The following is a 21,336-nucleotide window of genomic DNA, read 5'->3' on the forward strand; positions in this document are numbered from 1 at the left end:
ATTCCAACATCCCAGTGTCAGTACTGAAGGGGAGCTGCATTGTTGCTGATGCCATTATTAAAATGAGACATTAAACGGAGACCTCATCTGCCCTCTCAGGCGGATGCAGAGGGTCCGATGTTCACCATTTAGAAGAGAAGGAGGACGACTGAAGCCAATAGTCATCTCAATCAACGTCATTAAAAATAAATCAGCTGGTCATTATCACGTTGCTGTTTGAGAGAGCTGGCTGTGCACAAATTGGCTGCTGCAGTTCCTTCGTTACAACATCATAGGCTCTTTGGCCGTGACTTAACGGCAAAGTCTCTAGGTGTCATTTTGGGTGAGCTTGGATGGGTTTCCTGTCGGCTTTTCCAGTGAGATCGCCACCAATATTTACCCAAACATAATCAATTTTTTCAGCCTTGGGGAGTTTCTCCCTGGTCCTGCTGACAAGAAATGTTTCAGCAGCGGGGAGCTGAACTTGTTGGTGAGACCGGCTCCTCAGAGATTGGGCTGTGAAAGGGTGCTCCAATCTCTGTGAGCTTGAGGGCCCCCCACAACCTCCATCTCTGAGCAATGTCACCCCACAGCTCCAGATGAGGACACCCCACTTTAGGGTCACTGAGGGAACCCCCTTTTTAGGCTTCCCCACCCTTTAGGAAGCCCATTCCTATCAACCCTTCACCCCCCACACTTCATACCTCCCCTCAGCCCCACTTTCATGGGCATGCCTCAGGCCCTAACCCATGGCAGTGCCACCCTGGCAGTGCCCCTGATATCACAGCAGTGCCAAGGTGCCAACCTGTCCTGTCCCGGAATCAAGCTGGGGTTTCCAATGACCCAAGATCAACACCCCCCCCCCCCCCCCCCCCCCACTCAGGTGCCGTGACTGAAAAGCACCCATGTTGTGGTGGCAGTTAGAACATGGGAGGCAGTTAGATAGGGTGTCCATCTTGTTGATGAGATGATCTGTCCTGAAATGGTCCACGCAGGATCCAGAACCCACCAACAAAAGCAGGATGCCAGTTAGATCACAAACCAATGGGCCCCCGGCACTGAATCTGACTTGGCTTCTCCCGCGATCTAACTGGTCCGCACTGTGCTCGCCGGACGCATGTGGCCATTAAATTGCCTTGATTATCTGTAAAGTATTTTAATATTTCCAGAAGCCATGAAATGTACTGAATAAATACAAGCCCTTTATTTAATAAACTGTATTTTCAGGTGGTTTGACTTTGCATTAAAGGAAGAATTGGAAGGTAAATTATTTATAAATGGTTAGCTTAAAATAATTTCATTGCTAAATAAAATGTTTTTAATCCAGTTGAAAAGAAGAGACATGTTGCCAAAGCTTTTCATCTTGCGCTCACCAGGACAAATCACAGGACCCCTACAGTGCAGAAGGAGGCCATTTGGCCCATCCGAGTCTGCACCGACCCTTTGAAAGAGCACCATAGCCAAAGCTCACTTCCGCAACCTATCCTCATAACCCGACCTAACCTTTGGACACTAAGAGTAATTTAGCATGGCCAATCCATCTAACCTGCACATCTTTGGTCTGTGGGAGGAAACTGGAGCACCAGGAGGAAAGCTACGCAGACATGTGGAGAACGTGCAAACTCCACACAGGTTAGTGACCCAAGGCCGGAATTGAACCTGGGTCCCTGTGTTGCTATATTTATTTGGTACTAAATATGGCAGTCAATATGGTCGCCTTCCTTAATCGTAATTATGTTTACTTTCAGAGTCGCCAGGTATCTCTCGATACCGCCATAAGGTTCAAACCCGAATACTGATCAAGAGCCAATACACCAGTTAGTTAGTTCAAAGTCAATACTATTTATTTACACACACGGTAAGATCTACTCATGCACAAAGTACTACAAACTAAACTATCACTAACGCTAATGCCTATACTTAACTTCGGGTGCCCACTCAGTCAGAGGAACAATGGCCGTTGTTCGGATCTGAGGTTGTTGGGTTTGAAGAGGTACAGGAGAACAGCTAAGGTCACCCGTCTGGTAGCGAGCATTGACCTTGAACTTACTTGCTTCTGGTGATGCTGGTGGACAGGTCTCTCCGCTTTGAGAGCCAAGTCCAAGAGAGCGAATCTCTCGTGGGGGTTCCTTCTTATCCCTGGAGGGGCTTTTCACGCTTTTAGGCAGCCTTAAACTTGGCCCCAATTAATTGGGCCACGTCTCGATCATTGTTATCGATCTGGTCCAATAAAGGGGTTGGTGCCCTGATGGCTGGGCGTGTCTTAGGTGGCCGTTGGCCTTGCTTTGTTTGTGTTTTTCTGGCGCTGGGATGTCTGCAACAGTATCAACTACCCAAGTGTTAGTTCTTTGTTTCCCGGAGATGGACCATCAATATGCTAATTGACCCAGAGTTTCGATTCCGTCTAGGAGCTCCAATATGCATGCAGGTTCTGTGCCTGCTTGTTTTCCTGACATTGTCCACAGTTCCCTACATTCTTTCCGAGCGTAAGTTTTGTATTCTGGAAGTGGCCATCCCAGATGGCTACACCTGGTGCTGTCAGGCAGCAGTGCTAACCACTGTGCCTCCATGCAGTGCAAGAATATCAAATTACAAACAATTCCAACTATTTATGCTACAGTCACAAAGGTTGCTCACTGGTTTTGAAGTCAACTTTGATTGGCTGAGGCATTTCCTTGGAAAAAGCAATGGGGTGTTATAGGTTCTCAAAATTCCTGGGTAATGAAAATAAAACACGTGTAAAGCTTGAACAGATTCTTTTTGCATTTGAGGGGGTGGGGGGGGGAGCAATCTCTGCAAATATTCAATGTCATTACCATTGTTTAAACCCCCATCAACAGCCTGGGGTTACCATTGACCAGAAACTGAACTGGGACTGGCCCTATAATTACTGCGGATACAAAAGCAGGTCAGGAGGTGGAGAATCCTGTGGTGAGCAACTGACTGATGGAATACTCTCCATTTGCATGGTTGGGTTCAGCTCCAACCACACAGTAGCTCGATATAATCCAAAATAAAGCAGCTCACTTGCTTGAACAAACATTCACTACCTCCATCACCAATGCACAGTGGCGTAGTGTGCGCTATCAACAAGATGCACAACATCAACTCACCAAGGCTCCTTCAACAGCACTTTCCAAACTCACAGCCTCTACTACCTAGAAGGACAAGGCAGCAGATATATGGGAGCACCACCACCTGCAAATTAATCCCCAAACCACACACCATCCTGACTTGGAAATATAATTGCTCTTCCTTTATTGTCATTGGATCAATCCTGATACACCCTCCCCAACAGCACAGCGGGCACACCTACACCTAATGAACTGCAGCAGTTTCAAGATGGCAGCTTACACGAGGGCAATTAGAGATGGACGATCAATGCTCAGTGAAGCTCACATCCCATGAATGAACAAAAGAGATAGCTTACACGTCTTTGAAGATAGGAACTATCATGGACAAATAGAAACTCTTGGTCGGTCTGCCTGTAACAATTGTAATTCCTTGCGCTACACTTCCATCCTACCCAGAACCATGTGATGGAAGGTTTGAAGGAATTATTTCCACCCAGAAGGTGGGGTCTGGAACTCTGTTTGAAAGGGTGGTAGAGGCAGAAATGCTCATCACATTTAAAATATGCTTTGATAAGCACACAAGATGCTGTACCTTACAGGGCTACAGAATATGTAGGAGAAGATGGGATTCGACTGGATTGTCCTTTTCAGGCCAGCATAGACACAATGGGACAAATGGCCTCCTATGCTGTCAATATTTCTATTTCCGAAGAGTATCACTTTCCAAAGGCAATTTAAGGATGGGCAATAAATGCTGGCTTGGGCAGCAAGATCCATATGCATGAACTAACAAATAAAATAAAAAACATGTAAAATCCAGTTTCTTCTGAAGGAGAGGGCGAGATGCCAATCTGGGCAACCTTCTATCGTATCACACTCACCATGTAAACTACTCCGGAGATCACACAGACCACAATTAATACATGGCTTATGGATTTAATACAAACGAAGAAGAATGCAGACTGCAATAGACTTTTCATTTTTATTCTGAAAATTAAATAGACCTGTATTTTACAATATAAACATAAGAACTAGGAGCAGGAGTAGGCCATCTGGCCCCTCGGGCCTGCTCCACCATTCAATGAGATCATGGCTGATCTTTTGTGTACTCAGCTCCACTTTCTGGCCCGAACACCATAACCCTTAATCCCTTTATTCTTCAAAAAACTATCTATCTTTATCTTAAAAACATTTAATGAAGGAGCCTCTACTGCTTCACTGGGCAAGGAATTCCATAGATTCACAACCCTTTGGGTGAAGAAGTTCCTCCTAAACTCGGTCCTAAATCCACTTCCCCTTATTTTGAGGCTATGCCCCCTAGTTCTGCTTTCACCCGCCAGTGGAAGCAACCTGCCCGCATCTATCCTATCTATTCCCTGCATAATTTTAAAAGTTTCTATAAGATCCCCCCTCATCCTTCTAAATTCCAACCAGTACAGTCCCAGTCTACTCAACCTCTCCTCGTAATCCAACCCCTTCAGCTCTGTGATTAACCTAGTGAATCTCCTCTGCACACCCTCTAGCGCCAGTACGTCCTTTCTCAAGTAAGGAGACCAAAACTGAACACAATACTCCAGGTGTGGCCTCACTAACACCTTATACAACCGCAGCATAACCTCCCTAGTCTTAAACTCCATCCCTCTAGCAATGAATGACAAAATTCCATTTGCCTTCTTAATCACCTGTTGCACCTGTAAACCAACTTTTTGCGACTCATGCACTAGCACACCCAGGTCTCTCTGCACAGCAGCATGTTTTAATATTTTATCATTTAAATAATAATCCCGTTTGCTGTTATTCCTACCAAAATAGATAACCTCACATTTGTCAACATTGTATTCCATCTGCCAGACCCTAGCCCATTCACTTAACCCATCCAAATCCCTCTGCACTTTTCACTTTACCACTCATCTTAGTGCCATCTGCAAACTTGGACACATTGCCCTTGGTCCCCAACTCCAAATCATCTATGTAAATTGTGATCAATTGTGGGCCCAACACTGATCCCTGAGGGACACCACTAGCTAGTGATTGCCAACCAGAGAAACACTCATTAATCTACACTCTTTGCTTTCTATTAATTAACCAATCCTCTATCCATGCTACTACTTTACCCTTAATGCCATGCATCTTTATCTTATGCAGCAACCTTTTGTGCGGCATCTTGTCAAAGGCTTTCTGGAAATCCAGATATACCATATATTTTAATCATTAGTAAACTGAACGCGTAGAATTGTGCAATCCTTTTAATATTATTTTAATGATGGTCTATAACTAATGAAACACTTGTTTTATTTCCATCTTCCCAATTCAGCACCTGCTGACAAGGTGATTTTTCAATAAAACAATATAAATAAAATAATGTTGTTTTGTACAATGTGATCTTTGGAAATAATTTTATTGTTTGGGTGATTGATAGATTGGGCAAAATTGATAAGATTGGGCAGAATGAGAAGAACAAAGACGACAATTGCCAGATTCGAGTTGTTGATGAACGCCGGATTAGAGTTATTGATGAAGAGCAAGGAATATCTGACTGTATTGCTTCTATCACCTGATGAAATGTTTCTCTGGAAACATTTTAAATTTTGCAATCCCCATGATACAAAAAAAAGAAACACATCAGCAACTTAAAAAATATCGAAAGAAAAAAAAAAAGTACACTTGTGTATTACATTCAAACACATATGTAGTGCACTCCCACAAATGGACACACGCATGCACATTGGTTAGCACTGCTGCCTCACAGCTCCAGGAACTCGGGTTCAATTCCGGCCTCGGGTGACTTTCGGCATGGAGTTTGTGCATTCTCCCAGTCTGCATGGGGCTCCCCCTGGTGCCCCGGTTTCCTTCCACAATTCAAAGATGTGCAGGTTAGGTGGATTGGTCATGCTGAATTGCCCCTTAGTGTCCAAAAGGTTAGGTGGGGTTACTGGGTTATCGATCTAGGGTGGTGGCATGGGTTTAAGTAGCGTGCTGTTTCCAAGGGCCGGATGGCCTCCTTCTGCACTGTAAATTCAATGATTCTAAAGTACAGGCACCCTCACACCGACACAAACATGTCCACATGAAGGAATAAAGGTGGAATACAGGCAATTATTGCAGGAATATTAGGTTAAAAGTTACTTTGGGTAAACTCACAGTAAAACATTTTAAATTGACGTCAAAACTACCTTGCAAAACAGCAAGGTTAGCTCCCTTCACAACAACCTGAAGCTGCTGCTAGGAACGAGACACAAAAATAATATCTTGGGGATTCTCGCATGACACTAGGATGGAAACTACAATACCAGCTCAGATAAGTAAAACCCACAAAAACAGAAAACATAACTCCAGGACCCACGTTTCAGTATCTTACTGGAAGCAGAGCCTTTAGCACTGACCAACACAAGTGTCCAGTTACCAGAAAAAATGTCAAAATAACATCCTTCAAATTGAATGGTCTGCCTCATGATACAGGATACTGATTAGGGGCGATCCATTATTGATCAAATGAACATCTGCAGTTCACCATTAATTATATAACCCCAAAATACATTAGAAATTTCTCAACCCAATCTTGAATCTGCAGATTTGTTAGATTCTTCTCGATTAATCTGGTTAGATCTTCAGATCTGTTCTGAACCCCGTGAATCTCTCATACTTGGGGATTAAGGTTATCTTCCATTGATGTTTGATGGATATCCTTTCACTTAGAAACCTTGGCACCCTATCCACTACTCAAATTCACTCCCTCCATCACTGATGCACAGTGGGCAGCACGGTGGCCTAGTGGTTAGCACAACCGCCCCACGGCGCTGAGGTCCCAGGTTCGATCCCGGCTCTGGGTCACTGTCCGTGTGGAGTTTGCACATTCTCCCCGTGTCTGTGTGGGTTTCGCCCCCACAACCCAAAAATGTGCAGAGTAGGTGGATTGGCCACGCTAAATTGCCCCTTAATTGGAAAAAATAATTGGGTAATCTAAATTTAAAAAAAAAACTGATGCACAGTGGCAGCAGTGTGTACCATCTACAGGATGCATCGCAGTAACTCGCCAAGGTTCCTTCAACGACACCTTCCAAACCCACGACCACTACCAGTTGCGAGGACAAGGTCAGCAGATTGACCTGGACTTTTCCCCTCAAGAAGTGACTCACCATCGTGACTTGGCAATGATACCGCCTTTCCTTCGCTGTCACTGGGTCAAAGTCCTGGAACTCCCTCCCTAACAGCACTGTGGGTGCACCTACAGCACATGGGACTGCAGTGGGTTCAAGGGCAGTTTTGGATGGGCTATAAATGATGGCTTTGTCAGTATTGCCCACTTTCCAGGAAAGAATAAAAACACATTGGGAGAAAGGGGAGAAGAAAAGGAAGTTTGTGGATGCTCCAAACATGCCTCAGAACAACTCAGAGTCACTGATGGTAGGTTTGAAGAAACCAACCAGGCAGACTAGATTCTGGTCAAATGGAATAGTTCTGCAATAGCCTTGTTAAATAGAAAAGAAAATGAGACATAAATATGTAAAATATGCGCACACATGTTTCCTGGGTTGAAATTTTCCTACATGACATATCAGGTCAGGGCTACTAACCTCCTCCAACCTCCACCGGTTCAAAACTCTCAGGTAGGCTCCCGGGCGTCCTGTTAACCTAATAAAAAAGGAACAATCACTTAACAGCAGTACCTTACATTTTCCTTCTTCGGTAAGTGACAAAGATGATTTAAATGCCCAATTAAAAATTGCAGTTGGATTATGTTCAAGAACAGAAAAGCAGAAACTGACAAATGTGCATCTTTTCCCCTTCTGTCTGCTGGTTCTCTCATTGGTTTCTCTGACATTTCTCCCAAATGTCTCATCTCGTTAACTCAATTCTATTTCGCTAGCTCACTTCCACCCATCATACCCTTCAACTGTTTAGTATTCAAGACCAAGCCGTCCATGCCTGGTCTGGCCTACACACGAGTCCAGATCCACAGCTATGTGGTCGATTCCTAACTGCCCTCTGAAATGGTCGAGCAACAAATGCTAGCCCAGCCAGCGATGCCCATATCCCGTGAATGAATTTTAAACATAAGACCCTTTTTTGATTGACAAGAGAGTCAAGGGTTATGGGGGCAGACAAGAAAGTGGTTAATGCTACAATCAGATTGGCCATGATCTTGTTGAAGAGTGGAGCAAGCTCAATGGCCTACTCCTATTTCTTATACTATGATGGAAAATCATTATTTTCCTTAAAACAGGTGAGACACCAGTAAATGTTGGTATTGAGAGAGATTTGGGTGTCATATTAGGCTAACCACTGTGTACAGTTTTGGCCTCTTCATGCAAAGAAAGTATACTTGACTTTGGAGTGCACAATACAATGATTTAGAACATAGAACATAGAACAATACAGCACAGAACAGGCCCTTCGGCCCTCGATGTTGTGCCGAGCAATGATTACCCTACTCAAACCCATGTATCCACCCTATACCCATAACCCAACAACCCCCCCTTAACCTTACTTTTTAGGACACTACGGGCAATTTAGCGTGGCCAATCCACCTAACCCGCACATCTTTGGACTGTGGGAGGAAACCAGAGCACCCGGAGGAAACCCAGGCACACACGGGGAGGACGTGCAGACTCCGCACAGACAGTGACCCAGCCGGGAACCGAACCTGGACCCTGGAGCTGTGAAGCATTTATGCTAACCACCATGCTACCGTGCTGCCATTTCTGTAATGAGTGGGTTGTTCTATGACAAGGGATCCAGTGAAATGGGTTATTTAATTCTCTGGATTTGAGAAAAACTGAGACGATTTCATTTAAAACATAAAATTAAGAGAGCTCAATAGGGTAGATGCCATTTCCCCTGGCTGGTGTATCTAGAACTAGGGGACATATCCTTAATGGGTCAACCATTTAGGACTGAGGAATAATTTCTTCACTCAGTTGAAAATCTTTTAAATGGTCTATCTCAGTAAGCTTTGTACACTCACTTGAAGAATATGGTTATGTCTGACTTAGATATGAAGGGAATTAGGGGAAGCTATAATGTCACTGGGCTAGTAACTCAGAGGCCCAATTTAATGCCCTGGGGACATGGGTTCAAATTCGTCCACGGCAGCTGGTGGAATTAAAATTCAACTAATAAATCTGGAATTAATAAGCTAGTCTCAGTAATGGCAACCAACATTAAATGTTGTAAAATCCTATCTGGTTCACAAATGTCCTTTAGGGAAGGAAATCTGCAGTCCTTTCCTGGTCTCGTCTTTATGTGGCTCCAGACACACAACAGCTGTCCTTTCTTGGTCTGGTCCACGTGACTCCAGACCCACAACAATATGGTTGACTCTTAGCTGCCCTCTATAAAATGGTTCAGTAAGCCATTCAATTAAAGGGCAATTAGGGAGGGACAACAAATGCTGGTCTTGCCAGTGACACCCTCTCCCATGAAAGAATAAAGAAAAATAAAGATTATGGGGATAGTCTGGGAGTGCAGAAGGAGACCATTCAGTCCATCGGGTCTGCAATGACCCTCTGAAAGAGCACCCTACCTAGGCCCTCATCCCCACCCTATCCCTGTAACCCCACCTAACCTTTGGACACCAAGGGACAATTTATTTAGCAGGCCACTCCACCGAATCTGGACACCTTTGGACTGTGGGAGGAAACCGGAGCTCCGGAGGAAACCCACGCAGATACAGGGGAAACGCATAAACTCCACAGTCATCCAAGGTCAGAATCAAAAAGTGGGCCCTTGGCACAGTGAGGCAGCAGCACCAACCACTGTGCCACCGATCAGCCGCAGCCCTATTCTTGGGGCTCTTAAAAAGTTTGAGTGTGGAAAGTGAGAAAATCTAATGTGAAAACAGGCTGACAAGAAGAAAACCTCAATGATGAAAAGTTAGGGAAAAATCGATGGAGAGGGGAAGACCGAAAATTGGAAATTGCTTCCTCGTGATTTTCTTAGTAGCTTTATATTAAAGGAACAAAATTCACAAGCCTTGGAGAAAAAAAATGTGAAGTTAAAAAATATAATCCTCTCCCGGGATAGTGCTCTGGGGTTAAATGACAAGGCTAAAAATAATTGCAATCTGTTAGAAAGAGATTAAGGGTGAGACAGCCATCAACAAGACATGACCCAATTTATTTCCCAGGGAATGGAGGGGTTGGGGGAGGAGGGGTGAAAGGAAATCTCTCTCATTAAAAGAGGAGATTAAAGGGCAGCGTGGGGGATGGTTGTGATATAATAATTAGACAGGCTGGGAATGGAGTGGGAGGGAATCTGATACGAGTCCAACCGAACATTGAGGGGGATCGATGAGTCTTTTGTGATTATCAAAATGGAAAAAGGTCTGATCGGGACAAGTGTGAACTTCTTGAATTTGTCACCTTTTAAAAGAGCCAACGGATTTCCACTGCACTCATCCAGGGGTTGCTGCTGCATTGATCATGAAATGGTTGCAGATTCATCCCCTCAAAAGGGGCGAGTCTACCTCAGAATTTTACCCGTCTAACTGAAAATAAAAGCAAAAAAAGTGAATGGCGGAACTTCGAAATGAAAAGAAAAAGGAAAAAATAGGAAAAAACCTCAGCAGGTCTGGCAGCATCTTTGGGGAAAGAACCCTAGTTCATGATTTGAGTCCACTTCGTCAGAAGACATGATGCATTAACTCTGGGTGCAACTCGTGACGCAATCCATCTGAATGGGTACAGAGTCCCATTATGAATGTATTTAGTTGGGTGTTTCCCAATGCTGGAGCACCAAGAAACCCCACGCTAGTGAATGGGACTCTGTCCACATTCAGGTAGATTCAAGACTTCAGCGGGAACTCCCTGACGAGGCTGCACTTAGTCCCATTTTCTGTACTGGGGCTCCGCTTGCCGGAATGCCTCAGTGCAGAAGGAGATCGGGACGCAACCCCCAAACCCCAAACCCACCTATAAGGGTGTCATTAGGCAGCCCCCGTACTCCCCTGAACCCGCACAGGGCATCTCCGGGCCAGATCCCCATCGCGGTAGAAATGCCAGAGTTGGCACCAAGTTTGGCACCCTGGCAGTGTCCTGTCAGCTGGCAGTGCCACATGGGCACCATTGCAGTGCCAGGATGGCACCAGCAGTGCCAGAGTGCTAACTACCGGCTGTCTCGCTCTAATATGCGGATTTGCTAAAAACGGACCTGTCCACAATGGGGAGGATTCACATCACGATGTCTTGCGTGATTAGGTTAGATCTCATGAGCTGTGTCAAGCTGGGTAGATCCCGGAAGAGATCTCCTGACATATACCGGCTGCATCACACCGCACTGCCTTTCAGACGTAACGTGGCCGGTAGATTGTGCCCGCTGTTTCTCCTTTCACAGATACTACCGGACCTACTGGAGCATTTTCAAAATGTTGTTTTTAATTTCCAAATTACAGCATCTGCATTATTTTCTCCTTTTACATTGAGGGTGTCAGGAGGTTTTTATAAAGTTGAAATGCATTCTCTCCTTCATCCACAGATGACATACATGACAAAATAACGATCCAACACATCTGGATCCATTGATTTACCAAGGCACAGACACCATGAACAGCAACCTTCTCCAGGCTCTCAATATTCTGGATGATCAACAAATAAATATAAACAAAAACAAAAATGGAATTTCCGTCAGCTTCAAGGGCCAGAATCGCACGGATATGGAGGTTGTAGGTGTCTCACCATTGTAAACCCCCTGTTCATGAAACCTGCTCCCAGTGTAAAAATCCTTGCTCTGTATTTCCTTTGCTCTCATTTCACGTTATTTCATTATTTTGGTCAGGATGTGCCTTTAAGCAGAAGACTCAGATGAAACAACCTGCTTGCCAGGACACGGTGTTCCTAGGTTTTGATTTTGGACAGGAGAAGTTAGGACTCCTCAGCACCAGGTGAATCATAGGTACCGGTTTTGGAGGAAGTTGGTTCGATTGGTTAACTGACAACTGGTGGGTTGGCCAGGGACAGTGTTCTGCCTGACAAGTTAGTGATTGATTCCTCCATTATGCTTTCCGAGAAAACTATGCAGAAGTGTTTAGTCCTGGAATGGAAAGGAACTCTCTCTTTCTCTCTCCCCTGTTTGCTGAAGTGAAAGAACATCTCTATTGTTCTGATAGCAGCGAGTGCCTGGCACATCTTTTACTATGAACCTGAAATGATTCGAAGACTGCAGAGAAAGCAGACAACCTGGCCAGAGAAAACCATTTCAAAGCCTGGAAGGAGGAAGTATCAAAACAAAATCTAAACTTCAGAAAGATGTTAATCGGAAATCGCCTCAGTACATCAAAGATCTTTATCCTTTTATTTTATTAATATTTTCTTTCCCTCTTCACCACCCTTTCCCTTCTGTGTGTCAGTGTCTGTGTGCAGAGAGTGAGAGCAAGTTAGGAAGCAGGGGGTTGAGAAAGGGATAGTAGAGACTCACTTACATTTCTTGTCTGCTTAATTATAACACTGTACATAATAAAAGGTTACTCTGCTGTAGAGTTAAAAACCCTCTGACTGTAGTTTGTTTCACTCAACCAAGGACTTTGGAATTTTAAAGCAAATCTAATTTCACCCGTGTTGCGACTCCAGGTCAAGCGGGGCTGAGATTCACTGCACACCAGCCCAGGGTGTCATGACAGTAGATTTGCATATTATTGACACACATTCAGAACTGTTTTGACTTTTTCCCAAAAAAAAGAATCAAGACCATTCCCAAATAAAAGGATTTACCTGCCCAGGAAAAACGCTATGTAAAACGTGGAGCTATTCAAGTTAACAAATTGAAACAAAAACATTTTTAGCGTGAAGCTGTTCTCCCACTCTGACTCAGTCCGAGGCTGTTCTGTGAAAGAAAAAGAGCAACACTAAAAATTCAGGCTTAGCTCCAAGAATGTAGGAATCTTTCAGTGGTATAGTTTATCCTTACTTTCATTGATACGTATGTAACTCGCACTCTTGCTTTAAAAATATACGTAACTTGCACTTTTGCTTTGATAACTTTACTTGAAAGTGACTTGGTTTTATTGAATTAAAATTATTTCAGCTAAGATAATCAAAGGCTGAACAACAGGAAGTCTCCATCATCCTGCTAACCCTCTTCCTTTTCCCAATCCTACACCTTGCCGTTGTCTATTTGATCGTTCTAGCTGCCATGGGACATTTCAGAATCTTATTAAGTGACGTACCTGTGATTTGAACCCAACTTACACATGGGGTGGGTGGACGGACCCTCTTTTAAACACAAAGTCAATGGGGCAGGGTGCAAAACAAGGCATGGGACTCATTCCCATGGGGCAGGTTAAGATAAAATATGGGCTTCAGGATATTTATATACTGAAAAGTGGTCAAGCAAGATACAACCCATGCCTCTCATCCAGTTTTAATGCATGTGAATTTTGTAAAGCAAGATGATTTTTCTCTATTTAATAATTATTCTTAAATTGTCCCCTTCTGCAGAACAGAACCCCCCCCCCCCCGCCAAAAGAAAATATTCCCAACAGGATGCCCCCCCACAAAAGAAAATATTCCCTACAGGATGTACTTGAACAATTTTAGGAGCACAGAATAAATCTCAAACTGCGGAGGGGTGTGGTGGTGTGAAGTCATTTACAGCACCGGAGGTAACCACTTGGCCTATCGAGTCCATGCTTCAACCGCACCCCCTGCCATCCACAATGCACAGTAAGAAGTCTTACAACATCAGGTTAAAGTCCAATGTGTTTGTTTCAAACACTAGCTTTTGGAGCACTGCCCCTTCCTCGGGTGAATGCAAGCAGTGTTTGAAACAAACCTGTTAGACTTTAACCTAGTGTTGCAGGACTTCTTACTGTGCTCACCCCAGTCCAACACCGGCATCTCCAGATCATCCACAATGCAATCCACCATTTAACCCTGTAGGCCTTTATTTCCTCAAGCACCCATTCAATTTCCTTTTGTAATCACTGATGGCCACCACATTTGTGGGCAGAGTTCTATAGGCTAGATTAAAATGTTCCCTCTAATGTCCCCCTACATCCCTTAAAAAGAGTGATAGATAGGAGAGATGGAGAGGGGTTTTAAAAAGTGGGAATTTACCCGTAGATAGTCTCATCTATACATCAATACGTTATGGGGAACGCTGACAAAGCTGTGTTGCTTTAGAAACAACAGATGGCCACACTCAGGAATAGCTAAATCAAGTAACTTGATAATAGCAAGCTGAAGTTTGAACTCCTTCCAAGTTTAACATCAGCAATTAAAGTAGCCCAAAACCTCAGTAATAAAGGTGCAGTTTTCATCCAAGTGACGCGCATATTTTAAGATAATTAGAAATAAAGCCGGGGAGATAAACATGCTGTTTTTCAACACAGCAAGTGCTATGATCTGGAATGTGCTGCTTGAAAGGGTGGTGGAAGCAGATTTTAAAAGGGAACTGGATCAATATTTGGAAAGAGAACATTTGCAGGGTTATAGGGAAAGAACGGGTGAGTGGGACTAAATGGATAGCTCTTTCAAAGAGCTAGCATAGGCACAATGGGCTGCATCATTCTATCATTACATAGGATTTACAGATTATGGGGTTTTCCCTTAATAGGAAGCTGACTGGGGTTCATCACGAGAAGCTCGCCCATTTCCATCCATCATCACTGACAGTTAAACCTATTTCACATCTTACAGAGGTTGCACTAGTGTGTACATAAACCTTCCCCGAGATACCCATCAATAGAAAAGGCACAAGGACTTACCTAAGTTGGTCAGAAGAAGAGCAACTTTCTCGTATAGCTGAAAAATAAACATTTAGATAGGTTAGCGACAAGATGTAGAACTTGCGTGTGGCCAGATTTCCTGGTCATGTATGCGGTTTTACTGAACTGGGGAATGATGTAACCAAACTCACAGGTGGAAAATCAGGTGGAGGCCAAGGAACATTCCAGGAGTCACTTTGCACGCTCCCCTCCCCAACCCAAGTCAATGACAAGAGTCTGTGTCTAACCAACGGTGATGGGAGTGGGGTTAGAGCTAAAGATTAAGCCAAATTGTGGGTAGCAAGAACGGGATGGGAACTGGTGACTTGTCAAGTAGGAAGGTGGAGCTGGAGATGCAAGTGTGCGGAAGTGAGAGAGGGACAGTTCTCCAGGGGGGGCAAAGATGGTGGGTGGAGCGAGCATAAAACAATTTCTCCCCAACCCTTCCCCCCCAAGTTTCCTGACGTTACGAGAGGGGATAAAGCATTTACCTGGATTATTATTGGAACTGAAAATTGCAACATTTCTGGTTATTTGCACTATAGAAATGCTAGGTGCAAGGGACAACAAAATGAAGATTTAAATTACAGCTTGTCTGAAGGGTGTTGAATCATAGCCATTCCACTCCCCAGCTATTCAACTCCCTAACCCAATAACTTGGTAAACTATCACATGCCTCTTTAGTTACCTCATCTTCCAAACTTAGATTCAGGAGCAGGTAATTCTGCCCCTCCAGCTTGTTCTACTATTCAATTAAACCTTTATCCACTCCATATCCTTCAATACACTTACCCTGCAAAAAATCTATCAATCTTAGTTTCTCATTTTCAATTGACCTCAGCCTCAAATAGCGTTCTGTGGGAGAGTTCCAGATTTTTATTATCCTTTGTGTGAAGAAGAAGTGCTTCCTAACTTCTCCCCCAAACACTCTAGCGCTAATTTCAATTTTCTTTTCCCTTGTTCTGGACTCTCCTCGTCAGAGAAAGGTTTCTCTCCATCTAGCCCATCAAATCCTCTTAAACACATCAATTAGGTCACTTCCAACTCGATAGAATGCAAACTCAAATCGAATGCAAGCCTAACCTTTTTAAACTTTGGCTCATATTTCAACCCATGCAGCCCAGATCACGCTGGTGATTCTGCCTGCAAAATTGAACCCGGGTCCCTGGCACTGGAAGGCAATAGTGCTAGCCACTGAGCCACTGTAACAGTGCATAAAATACCGTGGAAATCTGTGACTTGGAGAGGGTGCTGTATTAGGGGTCACCAAGTTTGCTCGCCATGCTTGAACCTTGAATAAATGATCGTAACCTGTCCCGGAGTCTCCTGTGGTTAGTTTGTCCACCACAAGAGTCCCAAAAATAAATCGAAATGCCTGAGCCCTGGGAGACATGGTGCTGCAAATCCTACAGCAAGAACCAGCTCTGAACCCGGCTATGCTTCCAAAGTCCATTAAAAAGGAGCAGAAAATTGAAGATTTCTCTGTCAATAACCACTAAACCCCTTTCTTGGAGTGAATGATGCTTCAGGAAATTAGATAATCAAGCAAAGTTCACAATTAGTTCATCTAATTAACCAGACTGATGTTGGAAATAATGAAAGGATGAGATTCAATACGCACAGAAACAATTTGGGCTCACTGGGTTAGGAAGGCCCAGGTGTCACAGGTAAAAGTTACTCTCACAGAACTAAATTAGACATTACAAAGTGTTACTTTACAGAGGGTCAGCAACCTACAGGACAAGTTTGATTATTTGCGTCAACAGTAATTGAAAAGCTGAATCCCTCCCTCCCAACACTGCCCCCGCACAATCTTTATTAGCCGCAGCTCAGTTGGTAGCACTCGCACACAAGTCACAAGGTTCCAAATGCCACTCCAAGTCGAGAAAGCAAAACTCAAGGTGGACCTCCAGACCAGTACTGAGGGAGTGCTGCAATGTCAGATATTCTTGTTGCATGGTTGGGATGATGATAATGGGAGTTCAGAATTTAGACCAAGACTGGTTTGATGAACCAACTGATCTTTCCATAGCCTGTGTTTTGGTATGTTTACATTCCATTTAAAATCCATGGGGACAGTGCTCAGACATTGGGCGGAATTCTCCGACCCCACGTCGGTGCAGAGAATAGCGGGACGCGCCGTTTTTTTCCGTGACGCTGGTCCGACACGCTCCCGCTATTCTCCCCAACGCGCAGATTTTTCCGACCGCCTTTCCCGCTATTCTCTGGCCCGGATGGGCCGAAGTCCTGACGTCGGCACGCAAGTTGAGTACGCCGGCTGACGCACCTGCTTTTCAAATTAGTCAGCCAGCTCGGTGAGCGGACGGCCGGACTGTGAGCAAACCGGGGCTGGCATCCTGTTGAACGCAGCGAACAGTGGGGGGGGGGGGGGGGATAAGGAGAAGGGGGGGGGGGGGGGGGGAGGGACGGCCCTCCATGGCTCGACCACCCTCGCCGCTTCCTCCGTTCTTCTGCCCGCTTGCGCCTTTTTACGACGCGGAGCGGCATTATTGTGGCGTCATTCGGGCGTCGCGGCCTTTTCGCGTCATTTTGACGAGTGACACGCGCGGTCCCGCTCCTAGCCCATTTCCGGGGCATGAATAGCTCGGGAGCGGGGCCGTATCGGGCCGTCGTGAAGCTCGGCCGATTTCACAACGGCCATCCCGTTTTATATCGGGGGGGTGGAGAATACCGCCCATTGGCTTTCTGGGATCTTAAACACAACAGCCTTGCGATGATGATATATCATTTCTGAAGGAAGATAGGGTGAACAAAACTAGAAGAGGGTCCAAGACGATGACTACAACTGAATAATCACTGGACAATGATTTCACAATATCGCTTTCGTTTGAAGCCTTCACTCCCAACTCGAGTAAAGTTACTGGGAAGGGTCAGTAAGGAGCAGAGTTGAACAGCTGGCAAGTGTGGAGGCCCCTAAAACAGGTTGATGGCTGACTGATGCAGAAGATTGATTTTTTGGGCACTCAAAATAGTAATTCACTGGCAGTAACATTGGTCTGAGCCAATTTTATTTAAAAACACCTCCAATTTTTATGCTCTGGACTGTGCTGCCGAAAAGGGTGATGTAAACAGCGACTTTCAAAAGAGAACTGAATGAGCACTTTGCATTGGGATTTTCCACTCTCATTCACAGCGGGAGGGCTCGGCAATCGGAGCAGAGAAGGCCAAAATCAGCTACGGAGCATATTTCCGAATGTTCAATGTCAGGAACATTATTCAAATATATTAAATTCATCCACATTGAGGTGACCGATGAACGGTGTGAATCCTGACTGGCTTCCCAAGAGTGCACCATGTGTCAAGTGGCCTCCTCCCATGCTGTAAGATTATATGAACTAGGCAAGAGCAGTACTATGAAGAGAGAGAGAGAGAGAGAGAGAGAGAGAGAGAGAGAGAGAGCTGCAGAGCATCATAGGCATGATCAATCAGTGCTGCAGCCCAGTGTTTGATTTTGGCAGAGAGAAGTAAATTAGAATTGGCATCGGACAGAAGTCTGTCAGTGCAACGCTTGACAATTGCACAATTGATCTGGGCACTGCCAACAACAAAATATCTGCAATACTCTCGCATAGAGAGACCCGAATTGCAGGAATTGACAGGAGCAGAGAAGATCCATGATGCTGAAACTTCTGTACCTGCACAAAATATAAATACTTCCAGCTGGTGATTGCAGATTCAATAGCAACCTTTAAAAAGGGAATTTGATAAGCAGACCTGAAAAAGGAACAAAGCTTGCAGGGCTAAGGAGAGAGGGCAGGGGAGTGGCATTAATTGGACTGTGCTTTCGAAGTGCCAGCATAGGTACAGTGACCGGAATGGCTGCTTGAACGCCACAAACTGGAGGATTTTTTAGAGAATCAATTTAGCGCATTCTGCGGTCTCAGCTGGTCATGTTGCACAGGCTGTCTGCCAACAAGAACATTACCACATTTTTCAAAGTGAGATTTGCTCTATCACAATATTGTCAACAGTAAAAACAAAAAGGTCCATCCTTGCCTCTGTTGGCATCCTTCAGTTTAAAAAAGAATTTAAGTCAAAGGTGTGTTGTTAATTGAAGGATGTATTGAAGAAACAACTCAGCGATCAATAGAGTGACAATGCCAGTGAGATAGATATTTTAGTTTAATATTACCCATGTTAATTATGAAAATTACAAAATATAGTTCCAATTTCATTTTTGAAATAACCATTGACCTCTGGGTTGATGTCTCCAATTTCATTTCTCTTTGACGAGAGTTAAAACAGGCTTCTTTAGACGAAAAGGACTCTGGCGCCATTATGAAACTGAAGCAGATCATTCACTGCAATCACTTCATCAAGTGCCACTGCAATGCTTCCCAACAGAGAAATCCTGACAGAACGTATAAATAATGCAAGACGTGGGTTCAGTGCACTGCACAACAGTACAGCATAAGCTGCTCTGCGCAGCATTTAAAAGCAATTTTTAAAAAAAAACTTTTTTTTTTCCAGGCTAAGAGTTTACCACGTTGAGGAGCATGATGATGCAGAAGTTGATGCACACTGCAGTTCCTGTTGTAGCAAGCTGAGAGTTGTTCCTAATCAGAGCCCACTCGAATGCAGCAAAAATGCCCACAGTCACCACCCGATAAATGACAATTCCAAAGACAGCGGCAATCACCACACAGATCTAAAGAGAGGAAATTCAGAGACAAGATTTGTCAAATTAATCAATTAGCTAAAGTGCGATCAGTCTCAATTCAAAAGTAAAGTGGGGCTGGCCCATGGCTTGGGAAACCATTAGCCACTTTCCTCTTACTGGGTCAGAATGCTCCCCATGCCCAACACCACCCCCTCCGTCACTGACCTCCCCTGCCCCATCTCCTCCTCCCGCCCCCTCATCTCCTCCCCCAGCACTTTCACCACATGGACTACATGCGGTTCAAGAAGGCGGCTCATTATCACCTACACAGGGGGCAACAAATTTCTGCTGTGCTAGTGATGCCCACATTCCATTGACAAATCACAGTGTTCAAGCTCTATCATTGAGTTTACAACAAACTCAACCAGGAGGCGAGGAAACCCAGTGGGTGGCAAACCCAGTGTGCGGCAAGATTGGGGAATCATCGGTCCACTGACATATATTCTTCCCCAAGTCACCTGTTCCTCTCCCCAGGATGCTCCAGTGGGAGAATTCAAAACCTAAATACAAGATAGTTACTGATTAATTCAATAGCAAAATGAGGAGAAATATCTTTACCCAGAAAGTAGAACCTCTTATGACCATATGATGTAGAAGCAGAAGGAGGCCATTTGGCCCATTGAGACTGCGTTGCCATTCAATGAGATCACAACTGATATGATGTGATAATCCTCAATTCCTCTTTCCCACTTTATCCCCATAACCCTTGATTCCCTTACCGATTAAAAATCTACCCATCTCAGCTTTGAACATACTTAACGATCCAGCCTCTACAGCTCTCTGCGGTAAAGACTTCCACAGATGCTCTACCCTCAGAAGAAATTCTTCCTCACCATCTCAGTCTTAAATTGGCAACTCCTTACCACCGAGATTATGCCCTCTGGTCCTAGACTCTTACCCAAGGGAAATCATCTACTGTGTCACATCCCCTGAGAATCCTAAGTCTCAATAACATCGACTCTTGTCCTTCTGAACTCAACTGTGTTTTCAGATGAGTGCATGAGTGAAAAGATAGTCGGAAAGGCTCAAATGAAGTAAATGGAATGGGAAGAGCCACAGGCAGTACTTGAATACAAGCATAGACATGATTCTTCTATGTAACTGACTAACCATGAAGAATATTCCAGAAGCAGATACAATGATTCTGCTGCATTTGTCAGTGAAAGCTTGATAAGGTTCTGGTTTTCCTGATATGGGATTCATGCGTTCCTTTTTGGAATATTTCGCTTCAAACTGGGGGCGGATTTCTTCCTGCAAGAGAAAGATAAACATTTTTAATTCATTTGTCGATTCAGGCTCTGAAATGGAGGCAAAGCTTATTTGGAATTCCCAAACTGTGCTGCTTGTCCCCTCCAACAGGACAATGCTGCCTCCACTGCCCTCCCTCCCCCAGGCACTGCTACTGCTGTCCGCCCTCACCCAGACGCTGCCCTTGCTGATAGTGCTCCCTCAGGGCTGGCACTGCCCTCAGGGCTGGCACTCGAGCCCGCTCTCACTTCTCCAATAGAGGGCTCGAACACAACCTTTTGGCTAAATTGGAAGTGACAGAGCTGCTGGTTGAAACATGGCTGAGAAGTGATCAATTCTGAACATTTCATCATCACCATTTCATTGATCATTTTGAAGTTAATTAATTGGACATTCGAGTCAGTCACCATCCCAAGGAGGTTGTAGGGAACCAGTAGACAAAAAACTTCTCGCCTACTGACTCTGCCGACTTTGACATCTTTCTAAATATATGGCTTCCCGAGGCAATGAGTTCAGAAAGTGTGATTGACAGTCAGTCGAGTTTTAGTTACTCAACACTAACCTCCTCCTCTTCCCAGTCAATCAAATCCCAGTCGTAAGCAATAACTGCTCGCCTCCGTTTCCAAAACTCCAGGAAGACAGTGGCTGAGGCGAGA

At 44.5% G+C, this 21,336-nt stretch overlaps 1 protein-coding gene across 7 annotated transcripts in view; it reads right to left on the reverse strand.

The window, feature by feature from the left end:
- LOC119954877 (anoctamin-4) overlaps nt 1–21,336 on the reverse strand; it is a 242,162-nt gene that overhangs the window by 16,984 nt on the left and 203,842 nt on the right. For all 7 annotated transcript variants that reach the window (XM_038780486.1, XM_038780489.1, XM_038780490.1 and 4 more), the window contains 6 exons: nt 21,243–21,325; nt 20,543–20,683; nt 19,256–19,420; nt 14,752–14,788; nt 12,758–12,869; nt 7,628–7,685 (listed from right to left, as the gene is read on the reverse strand). In XM_038780486.1, coding sequence (XP_038636414.1) covers nt 7,628–7,685; nt 12,758–12,869; nt 14,752–14,788; nt 19,256–19,420; nt 20,543–20,683; nt 21,243–21,325 — 596 coding nt within the window. The remainder of the gene's footprint in view (nt 1–7,627; nt 7,686–12,757; nt 12,870–14,751; nt 14,789–19,255; nt 19,421–20,542; nt 20,684–21,242; nt 21,326–21,336) is intronic.

Source organism: Scyliorhinus canicula, chromosome 20 (genome assembly GCF_902713615.1).
Source record: "Scyliorhinus canicula chromosome 20, sScyCan1.1, whole genome shotgun sequence".
In the NCBI taxonomy this organism is placed as follows: Eukaryota; Metazoa; Chordata; class Chondrichthyes; order Carcharhiniformes; family Scyliorhinidae; genus Scyliorhinus; species Scyliorhinus canicula.